General features: G+C 38.1%; 1 protein-coding gene across 1 annotated transcript in view; it reads left to right on the top strand.

Moving 5' to 3' along the window:
• The window catches only part of bckdhb (branched chain keto acid dehydrogenase E1 subunit beta), a 68882-nt gene extending 58613 nt beyond the window's left edge, over window positions 1-10269 (top strand). The window contains exons 9-11 of the mRNA XM_042740427.1: window positions 2133-2219; window positions 8212-8359; window positions 9969-10269. Of these exons, the coding sequence (XP_042596361.1) occupies window positions 2133-2219; window positions 8212-8352 (228 nt within the window). The 3' untranslated portion in view covers window positions 8353-8359; window positions 9969-10269. The remainder of the gene's footprint in view (window positions 1-2132; window positions 2220-8211; window positions 8360-9968) is intronic.
• The last annotated feature ends 1844 nt before the right edge of the window (window positions 10270-12113 follow it).

The following is a 12113-nucleotide window of genomic DNA, read 5'->3' as shown; positions in this document are numbered from 1 at the left end:
CCTGAAGTACATCTGGTTTAAGAGGAAAGTCTATCACCCCCTCGAGTCCTGAGGTTTGTTACTGCCTCACTAATGCAAGTTAAATATGTTCAGCAAACAGATCACCTGCAGTGTGTTGGCCACGTGTTGTGCATTAATATACTTCAGACAAATATGTTCATGGTCTGAATCTAGTCACTGTATTTCCTCGCCAGGTCTGTCTTAAAAGACATTTATACGTCAATCCGACAGACCTGGTTAATAGCAATAAAAGGTGTGCAGTGTGGGACAGCCGTAGGAAAATGCCTCTGTCCGGTCACACCCCTGCATACTTGCTGTCTTATTGAAATCTCACACCCGTGTTAGCACACAGTCTCCAGATTCTGCCGCTGTGCCCGTCTCAGTCCGCTGGCATCTGAGGCATCAGAAGCAGTTTCTGACATAACACCAACTTGGTTATGAGGTGTGGAATTATTATTAAATCATTCATTATTCTTCGTTTAACTGTCAAGTCCAGAGTAACCGCAGGCAGTGTTTTACTCAGCACTCAAATACAGGTTCCACAGAGGTTTTTCTTTGCCAAATGAACCTTTTTTCACTATAAATAACCTTTTGGACTCCACTGATGGTGAAAGTTATTCAAAGAACCAGTAATGCTAATAGAGAAGCTTTATCTGAAGGAAGGACGCAGTGGTAGTCACACAGGGTTTCAGTTCTTTAAACCTACAACCTTTGGTTCACTAGATATTTACTCTCAAACACACCAACCCAAAGATGACTCCAGAGAGCCCTGACAAACCAGGAGGCCTCTGTCAGAGTGTTAATAAAAACCCCACAATGACCCTTGACCCTTCCAGAGCAGTTTCTCTGTCAGTAATACAATAAAAAAAGAAGAAAATAGAAGAGCAGTGAAGGATTATTTTGTTTTTTTATTAACAGCAGGTTTATTGGCTGCTGTCACTTTAAGACCAAATGCACTGATCTAATATAATGTCAAACATTTGATTACTTTCACGACTGTTTATGTTAACAAAATGAAACTAACTGCATTTAAATTAAAACGTGCCAATACGGACATTTTGACCATTTTTTTTTTTTTTTAAGCACATTTGTGAAACACAAAGTAGCTTGTACTCGCTCCGTCTTGGGTCGTGGCCTGGGGAGCAACGTCTCCTTCATCCCCAGGCTCACTGAAAATATGTGCCTCTACCTACAAGGTCTGTTGGGAAAGTGTCTGGCCATGTAATATAAAAAATAGAGACATTTATCGAAGAAGATATAAGAAACCTTGTATGTAGGACAATGATTCCTGAGTCCCCTTTAAAGGGGTCATGAACTGCCTCAGCTTTTTATTCTGCACTGTTCTCTGAGGTCCACTTGTAATGGTATGAAGATGTTTACATCAAAAAACATAATTTTGAAGTAATAAGCTATTTTCTGTCCTGTTTTAGCCCTCCTCATCAGGACGCTGTTTGAAAAGGCTTGGAGCATTGTAGACGCGGAAGTTAATGCCCAGGTTAAAACTGCATAAATACTCATATCAAACCATCTGTTTAACAGACACAGCAGTAGTGATCATGTAATAAAAACTGCTTTAAAAATAAAGTTCATCCACTCTTTCCTGACATTGGGATCAGAAGGAAGGCAATGCAAAGACTGTTTTTCCTTGTTGTTCTTGTTGTCTTCAGAGCATCAGTTTCTGCGTAGACCTGCGTGTTCGCCTCTTGTAAACACTACATGTGTGAATTGGTGGGCGGGGCTAAACAGGCAGCGCTGTAGAAGCAAGCGTTGATGATCTTCTGTAGAGGCGGTGCTTATCCACACTATTACATCATAGAGTAGAACATTCCCAAAGCTGTCGTTTTTGGCTGAGTTACTTAATTTGTGATTTGTGAAAAAAAAAAAAAAAACTTTGATGAATGTGTGTACTTTACTTTACAATGTGCTGCAGTCACGCCCAATTCAGCCTGTTTGGTATGAAATGTGAAAAATTCAGGGTTGTAAAAATGCTAAATTTTGATTTCATATTTAGTTTTTGGTTACAGGGGCTGGAATTCAGAGCCAGAATTACAATATTGCCTAGTAAAGATAAAATATTGAGGCTTGTGCATGTTTCCATGTCTCTCTTTGATCTGATGTCCTGTCTCTTCCAGTCGGTGGTGAAGACGGGGCGGCTGCTCATCAGTCATGAGGCTCCGGTCACCGGAGGATTCGCAGCTGAGATCAGCTCTACGGTTCAGGTGACGATCAGATGGAAATCAATACTCTTGTGGATGTCATGCTTTACAGATTGCATCTCATTACTGTTCATTTTCTGCATTTTGACACTATAACTAAATAATCTTTGGGCTTTAAGAATAAAAATTGTGCATTTTATTGTAGACCTGTGGCTAGTTTAATAAAATAAACCTACCCACACTAAAACAAAACTATGCTATAAGCCAGTAAGGAATCTGTGTGTTCTTGTACTCCGTCTACGTGTACTACTACTCAGGCATATAAAAATCTCTGGATGTGCTCTTGATATCAAGGATGCATCAAATTATTAATATTGTATTTTGCCCACTATTTATAATGTGCTCAGTTGAGCAACAAGATTGCATCACGTCTCAGTTCTCACAAAGATGTGTTTTGTGTCCTCTTGTCCTTCCTAGTTAGTTTTTTCCAGGTAACTTCACAACAACGTAAGTCCTTTCTTTGAATCCTTGAAATTCAGAAGCAGACTTTCTTAAGGACTAGTAGTTAGTCGAGGGGCAGTCTGCCTTATTTTTTGGATTCAAACTGAGAGTCGAAGTGTTTCAAAATCATTTCTTAATATTATTACTTCTAAAAACCGTTATAGTTTTGCATAAAGTATTCTTTGAATTGAAAGTTGAAAAGAACAGCATTCATTTAAAATCGAAATCTATTATAGATAGATGTCTTTATTCTCACTTTTGATCGATTTAATGCATCCTTGCTGAGTTCAAGTGCATGCTGACCTCAAGCTTTTGAACGGTCTTGTTCAGATTCATGAGCGTCTCGAGCCTCGGCGAGCTCGTGCTGATGGTGGAAATTTCCTCGAGAGATTGGTCCATGCATAGATGCAGGGCCGTCCTTTAAACACAAACCTCAGTCACGTTTCCATTGACGTCAGAGTTTGTTAAAGCACCTGTGAGCAGGGGTGGACACGCTGGGCGCTGGTGAGTCAGCCGGATGTGCACAGATAATGGCATTGAACAGAAAAGATGCTAAAAAAGGCTTTTAGCCTGAGCTGTGGTCAAGCTACTGACGTCTGCGATAACGGCGGCTAACGTATCTGCCCTTCACCTGAACGCCCAGGGCTCAGAATAACACACATCCCATTTCTGCAGTCTAGTGTTGTCACAATACCAACATTTCACTGAGCTTTATAAAGTGTTTTAAGGATTCTTTGCAAAAGATACACATGGTGCTGCCTTAGTAATGTTTAATTTTTTTTTTTTTTTTTTACAATACAATCTTATGGTATTTTGCATAATTTTTAAGTATAATAAAATGCAACCTATACACCGATGTGACTTGAGACTTACACACTTGAACACTTTTTCTCTCTCTTGCTAAAATGCAATTTTTACATAGCAACAACTTAGCAAACGCATAGGTTAGGTGTTAAAAATCACCCCAAACACCCTAGAAAGGGTAAGTGCATCGTAACATCCTGCTAGATGCCCTCAACAGCTTTTCAGAGGCAAACACCACTCAGGATTTCTGCAGAAATGATAAAAGTCTAGATGTGTTATTCTATCACAGTAGAGACACAGTCATACAGCAGAGAAGCTGAAATCAGTGAGCAGAGGATCTAACAGAAGCTGAGACTGTGACAGCGCACTGTTATTCCTGGAGCAGGATCTGGAACGGGGATATTTTTCACATTGATCTCTGTGTTCCTGGACAACTCCATGGAATAGTTGGAATTATATTCAATATCATCTGTCTCGCTCTGTGTGTATGAATAAAGCAGCCAGATTCCTCTGGAATGTAAGCGTGTGTGTGTGTGTGTGTGTGTGTGTGTGTGTGTGAGAGAGAGAGAGGTGTGAAGAGGTTTGTGACTAGTGTTCTCCTCTAGTGTAGAGTGCATTTATGATGCAAGCATGTTTCAGACAGCATCCGATCACGTGTGTCTTCAGAAGGGTTGATTTGGCTCTTTCCATATCATCGGTGTGGATTTGAATTCATTTGAAAGTGAATGAACACACAGGATTTGAATCGGAGTAACAGGAAGAATTTCCTGAATTGCAATTCACACAGAAGACGAGTTTCATTAGCTTTAAAACCCATCCTATTTCTAAATCATAAATAAATGCTCTTTTTCTGAATGTTATTGATGATCTTGTGAATGATTGATCCATGCATATGTTTAATTCGTTTAAATTCTAAGACCTCGAAATGTTTCATGAAAATGATTTTCCTGCGAATGATGACTCCTCCAGTCATTTAATCTACTTAAACCCCGCCCTTTTCTTACAATCAGCTGCATAGCTTGAATTCAGTAAGTGCCACGCCCACATCTCAACATCCAATCAATAACTGAAGCATTTTATTTATTTTCTTTAATAATCATTTCTAATTAGATGTCACAGATGAAAATGTATCAGTTACATTGCAACAATAACGCTTTTTAAATGTTCTTTTTTATGCCTATTTATTCTGTATTATATTGAATACAACACATTGTTCATGTAAAGTAACTAACATACTACTTCCACATGAATAAAGCAAAACATATGGACAGCAAAATCAGAGTTAATAGGAGCTAATGAAAGTTAATTAAATGTTTGTGGGTGTATGTGTATATATAATGAAATGAATTTCTTTCTTCCATTTTTAATTCAGCTTCGTTAAATTCATTTTACAGTTCTGCATTCTGATGGCTGCTTCAGCTCATATTCAGGGAATGTGATTTAAAAGGCAGACATAACAAATCATTTCTGATTCTGAATGTCTGAGTTGTGAAGTCTCCTGACATGCTCTAACGCTGACCCGGTTATCAAGCGAAAAATAGCATCAAGTTCGAAATGATTGTCTAAAAATGGGCTTTGAGATCAGCGTTTCATATCGGTGTGTCATGTGCAGCTTTTAAAGGGAACCGAAGGATCTGAGTGACTCAGAGGAGCTTCTGTAACAGTGTGACTCCTGCAGAAGATTTACTGCTTCTAGTGCTCCAGTTAACAGACAGGAAGTTACAGTATTTTATCAGTAATGACAGGTCATAAACAGCCTCATTGATATTGACTTGTATTTCATGTGGCATGATACGGGAAACATGATAAACTCATTGGCACTGAACCTCATGTCAGTGGATTTTCTGCTGTCTTTGACTGTGAATCTCTGAGTGTTTCTTCAGAGTATGTTAGTGTTTGAGAGTGTCTGACCTCATATGGCTTTGGGCTCAAATATGCACTTCACAATTGCCTTTTTTTGGCTCTCACGGTCGGTAATATTGGCATTTCCGTGTCACGCTAGTCTTTGAATACTCTCTAATCTGCGGCTGTTGCTGTTTCCACTCTGAAAGCCAAACATTTGTGTTTGTGAGGCAGTGTACATAAATACATATATATTTATAGATGCATGTGTATGTTTACCATGCAAAAGTTTGAGGTTTTATTTTTTTTACTTTAATGCAGAGATGTATTGATCAAAAGTGACAGTAAAAGACATTTGTAATGTTCTATTTCAAATAAAGGCTGTTCTTTTGAACTTTCTATTATTCAAAGAATCGCAAAAAAATAAATGCATCAGTTTCCATAAAACATTCAGCATTGATATAATATCAGAAATGTTTCTTGAGCAGCAAATCGGCATATTAGAATGATTTTTGAAGGAGCATATGGCACTGATGCTGAAAATTCAGCTTTGATCACAGGAATAAATTACATTTTTTATGTTTTTTCAAATAGAAAACGGTTATATTAAATTGTAATAATATTTCACAATATAACTGTTTTTACTGTATTTTTTATGACATCCATATGTGTACAGTGGCCCTAACAAGTATTTAGACACTTAAGACAGATGTACAAATATATGAATCCTCACATCCTATAACAAATTTAGAAAGCTCGTAGCATTTAACTCCTGTTTTTAATTTGAACTGTCCAGTTATCATTACACTGACAAGTTAATGATATAATGATGCTCTTCTCATATGTTTTTGAAGCTGAAGTAATCCGGTCGTGTTTGCAGTGCACATGCATTGGCTGCACTTCTCCTGATTTTCCAGTAAGAGTATTTAGAGGTTTCTATTCTTCTCGTGATCCAGGTTGGCAGGTGTACTCCTCCACTTTAGGACAAAAAATAAATAAAAAAAAGAATGATCCCAAATTACCCCACATCTATAAAACTGAGGGTAATTTACTAAATATGTATTGTGGTGATTCAGGCCGCCAAATGTGTTTTAACCGCTAAAATATAACACATTTTGTGATGCCTTGCTCTAGCTGGTTGTAGATTGGTTTGCTGTATGTTTACCTTCGTGGGCCACTACTAAACTAGTTATATGCTGCTCTAATATCCTAGCCATGATGGTGGAAGAGAGGATGGAAAACATGAGTGAACAAACATAAATGCCAAAAAGTTTGAGAGCACATTGTTCTCCTGCATTGCACAAACGTGTTGGAGTAGAGAGCGAACTGAAGCGGACGAACGTTTTGCATCTAATTTTAACAGCTGTCTATCAGCCGATGTCCTGACGTGTCCTTTCCTGGAGTCCATTTCCAGTCATTACAAACCACACGCTTCAGATTCAGATTCATCCCGTGTAGATAAAACTATTTCTGAGCAGCAGAAGCACTAGGTTGGTCGTGCCACATCAAATCCCAAAGCGGTGATTATGTGTAGCGGAGCAGCAGGATGCCAGGCTGGTTGAGACCGGACTGGACCGGACCGGACTCGAGCATCCAGGACCTGCAGAGCCTTTCCTGACATCTCTCCTCAGAGCTGGAACTGCCTCCCGATGCAAATCCAAAACACATTTTTGTGTTTAAACAGGCCGTCATGTGAGGCAAGCACAAAGCCCTTTTTAATGAAGCTTGACGCTCTTTTGTAGCCACTTCAGAAAACGCCAGCAGACGAAGGAGTTCGCCCAAATGTGACATGTTTCATGCATGGCTCATGCGTTTTCCGTGTTCGGATTTGGAGTTGGTGTCTTCACAGACAGTAGATTTCAGTGTTGGCTTTGTTTGAGGGGAAACATTAGGCTCTGCACTGCAACATTAGACACACAAGGTTCTGTGCAAATAAGTGTAGTGTTTTTAGTCTTCTGTCGTTTGGCTCTCAGGTTTGTTCAGCTTCCATTTGGGGCTTGATACTTTCTTTACAGTCCTCCAAAATCTGCAATAGAAGCCTAAATAGAAACCAACTGCTTTTTGGGGTCACGACTGAGGACAAAACTCCATCAGATTTTTCCATTCGTTGCTGTTGCTCGTGTTGTTTTTGATTTGGACACTGTAATTCATTTCTTGTTCCTCCATATTCAGGTCATGTTCTTTGGTTCAGCTTTGGCTATGTCTGGTTAAATCTTCCCTCGACCAAAACCCAGTAGGATTTTTCCACTGGCTTTGGATTATTGCAGAAAATAAACTCTTGTGGCCAACAAAAGTCTTAGAAGATAGTCTTCACAAATGAACACAAAGTTGGTTTGGAAGCCTAGATAAAATCACCAGAAGTGAAATGCTGAGCTAGACTACAGAACAAAATACGCTAAAGTCACATGACCTCAACATCACCACCATTAAGCTTCCCGCAATTATTTCAGTACACAAATGAAAACACAAATACAGTTATTTTTTATGAAACCTTCCATTGAAAAATCTAGTATTCCACAACTTTAAAGCTTCAAGATAAAAAAAGACATTTAATCAAGTGGTTTAATCAATATTTTGGTTCTTTCACATCAAACTAGCATGTTTGATGAGCTCTATATGTGTGTGCATTGGTCAAGGTGTATATGTGAATAAAAGCCTTAAATGAAAGCTCTTCACCATATGCGTAAAGAGTGATTGTTTGAATTTCATGATCTCTTTATGAACTTTTTGAGGCATCTGAGTTTTTTGTGGAATAGAATTTCAATTTCTGTGATGTCACAGTCAAATCAGATCTCTACGATGTGAAAATAAACGATTTCATAAGTATTGACACCCTTTTGTATAGGTTCTGAAAAGAGCATTTCTTTGTATGGTACAGTGTTAATGGAGCTGACTGTGTTCTTTGCAGGAGGAGTGTTTCCTTAACTTGGAGGCTCCCATCAGCAGGGTTTGTGGGTATGATACGCCCTTCCCTCACATCTTTGAGCCCTTCTACATCCCTGACAAGTGGAAGTGCTTCGAGGCGGTCAAGCGTATGATCAATTACTAAAGCAAAGGTAGGTTTGTTTTTTAATGTACCATTATTATTTAACCCTGTAGAGCCTGACATATGAAATACTACTGCTTTTATTTAAAATGGAACATTTTAACTCTTTCCTTGCTTGCTTTTTTTTTTATATATATAAACCTTGCCAGCATTTTTGATCATTTTCACAAAAGTTTAATGGCACTCAGAATATATCGTTGTATAAATATCTGAATATTCATTATGCCAAAGCAATGAACAGAGCCTTCCTGCATTTTTTTTTTTTTTAATCAACACTTGAATGTGGGTAAGTTTGAAGAAAAAAGGAACATTTTTGAACAAAAAGCTGAGAAAATAGTGTTTCTGCAAAAGACTATATCTGGATCAGATTCAGAAAGATGATCAAAACATTGATGGAGTCAATCATTTCAATCAACACATCCAAAACTTCATGTTCCTGTACCACTTTCTGGATCGTCATTTCATTCCGTAAAGATAGGCAGGTGTTTGATGATCAGGGTATTTAATATATGCATCTTGCTCAGTAATATGCAATCGCTTATTTATGCTGCTTATGCTGAGTTCTGATCCAGGCGTTCAGTAATCTTTCAGAAGATGCATAATAGCGCCCCCTACCGTATAACAGAGAAAACACAAAAAGCTGGAAAATTCCATTATTGGCAGGGAAGGAGTTAAACTGGTTCTTTAAAAAAAAAAAAAAAAAATTGCATATGTATTTTCTTTCAAATTTTTTTTTTGTATAATATTTCGTGCATCGGGAATTTATGGCTCATATATTATGATATAGTGAGGAACTCAATTCATTCAGAGAAATGAGCAAAAATAAGCAGTTTGGAGCAGATGCTGATATTTATCTCCCAATAACATGTCTTAGTACTACGATATTTAAATGATCAAAACTTATGTAATGCAGCACACATATGATGATTGAGAGATGATCAAATAAATGTTCCTCAGAACCCTGATGATCAGATTTGAGACTCACTGATTTTTCTTAAATAAATGTTGTCTGGATAATCAAGTAAGCCAAGCTGTTTCAGTCCAGTAGGAAATATTTCTAATAAAATCACAGCTATTCTTGCAGTACGTTTATTTTATAAAAAATCAGCAAAGATTTCAGAGCAAAAAGACACATACAGCAATTAGACTAAAATTAGACCTTTCACTTGCTAAAGAACTTTAAACTATCAGTCAGATGATAGAAGGCATGGAGTAGATTGTGTGTGAAAGGTTTTTCAAAGTTTTGATTACGCTGATCATTTAAAGGGATTAGAAATGCACATATGAGTTATGATACTGTTGGGTTTCTAGCATCAAGTACAGACTGATACATTCTCTTATACCTCAGATGTGTTCAGAAACTGTACAGTATCAGTGCTCTTTAATGTTTCTGGTAAGACCAGGGCTGAGTTGCCAGATTCATGCTGCATGGGTGCAGACTCCAGTTTCGGTTTATTTGCACTTCAGTGTAATTCCAAATATTTTTGGCTGTTATGGTTACTAGACAGTTGGGACAAAGTCACAAGCAAAACTGAAGTCGTGAGATCCACAACTACTGCACACAGACCCAGAACTCAACCACTACTGTAAACAGCATTTGCTGCTTTTCTCGTTCACAGGTGACACAGATCGAGAACTCGTCCTCCTCTACATCACTGAACAAACCTGTCCGCCACCATCACAGCTAACTAGGTGTCTACCTGTAGATGGGACCATGTTACCAGACGGGAACATCCTTGACCAAGTGCCTAGAGGATAGACGTGGTTCCTGAACACTAACATGTGGACTTCACACGGCTGCTGTGCTCTCCTGTTACCTGGATGTCACCATCTTCCGTTTAGTTTTTGGTTATTAAACTTAATTGAGGCCGGATCGTGTGTGTTACTGTTTTATTGAATAAATCTCTCTTCTAAAACCTTGCTGCAGCTTTACTGTGTGTTGTCGTCAGCAGAGACGGATGCCGAGCAAGACTTGAACCACAAAGCGTGGACAGAATATAAAGATAAATCGGCATCTTTCATTTTGGTGGTGTGTGACCGCAGCGGCTCGGTGCTGGGCGTGGTGCTCAGATGACCTCAGGTTGAGTGTATTCTAGCGTCCGGCGCACTCACACACTGTCATTACTCACTTAAGCATATTAAATCCGGCCCCAGTGATCTTCACACAGACGCTCGGCTGAGATCAGATCCACGCTCCCCTCTGAGTTTCATGTGAGGCGTTCTTCATTCACGGAGGAATGTGCAAAACGTCAAATACGTAGATGACTGATGCATGCTTGGGTGAACCTGTCAGCGATGGCTTTCCCAGACTGACAGATGTAATTAAGATCCATATGCAATACAAATTCACAATCAAGACATTGGCAGACACACTGTTAACAAAAAACCCTTTAAAGCACTTTGTCTGATCTTGCTCTTTACACGGCTGCTTATCAAATAAATACAATTGATTAATAAATAGCCAATAAATTGATTAATGTTCCGAGCAGGGTTGCCAAGCAGACCCCTGACGGAGGGGAAAACCATGGAAAAAAACATGATTGGGCTGGTTTTGGGCAAGTTTAATAGCAATTGGGCTGGTTTTGAATGCAGACCTGGCAACCATAGCGAGCAAATGCAGCAATTTTATTTTTATGGTAAACTGAAAATCATGCAATACAAGCCACCAAAGAAATGCTAACGAAATACATTATTCATCCAGTTTAATTAAAGACTCTATACACAATATATAAAAAGATAAATAAAAGACCACATAAATAATAAGACCTCATTATAAAGCCTTTTGGATGTTTTCTTGAAGACTTTGAATTGGTCATTTTACAGTAAAAACACTAATAGCATGTACTACATTATTGTGCAGATCTTAAACAATGGCAAGATATGAGACTTTGCTGAAAATGCTTTATCTCACCGATTTAAAGACAGTGGTTTCCCCCATCAAGTCATAGACAGGTAATTATTTTATTGTTCCCATATAGGAAATTGTAGTGTATTAGCATCTTGCCAAAGCCAACACTGTAAAATACATAATGCATTACAATTAATTCATTATAGCAGATTTACTAGACAATATACTGTAACAAACACAATGGTCTGAACATAATGCAACAATTATAGATCAGGCCAATGATATTTATTTGCTGTTTGGCTACTCGAGTCCAGCATCTGTCTTGCTGTTGAAGTTACTGAAGTATGAAAAGATTAAATTTATTGCCAAATGCTGAAAAATTTGCCATTCATGCACGCGATATTACGGTGGAAAGAAGTGTTGGCTATTACAGTCTGTTAAATCAAAGTTGTGATTAATTTATAGAGGTTTTAACATTTTTACAGAGATGATGGAAAAGGTCATAAAAATAAAGCACACAGTTCTCGCATTCAATTAGGTTACTATTTTGAGCAACGGCCTGGATTAAATGTGCCTCTGACAAACAGTTTTATGTTAATGTGATGAATCTGAATTATAAATGAAGTGTGGTTTGTAATGACTGGAATTACTCCTCTGCTGATTGGACAAGAGCTAAATCGGACATGACGTGGATGCATTTCAGAGCAAAACAGGATATTCAGTGACAGAAATGACAATTCTATCCATTAGTAATTAATTATAAAGTTAAAAGTGTCTCTACAGTATATGACAGAAGAGGAATTCATGACATCAGCCAAAAAGGAAATCTATTTCAGAAGTGGATTTAGATGACAAAGGCAAACATATTTTATGTGCAATAGCATAAAATGTTCCAGCAACATGAGTTGAAGTAAAT

This window comes from Cyprinus carpio, chromosome B16 (assembly GCF_018340385.1).
Source record: "Cyprinus carpio isolate SPL01 chromosome B16, ASM1834038v1, whole genome shotgun sequence".
Classification (NCBI taxonomy): domain Eukaryota; kingdom Metazoa; phylum Chordata; class Actinopteri; order Cypriniformes; family Cyprinidae; genus Cyprinus; species Cyprinus carpio.
Note: the sequence above shows the minus strand (reverse complement) of the source record. Positions and strands in the feature narration are given on the sequence as shown.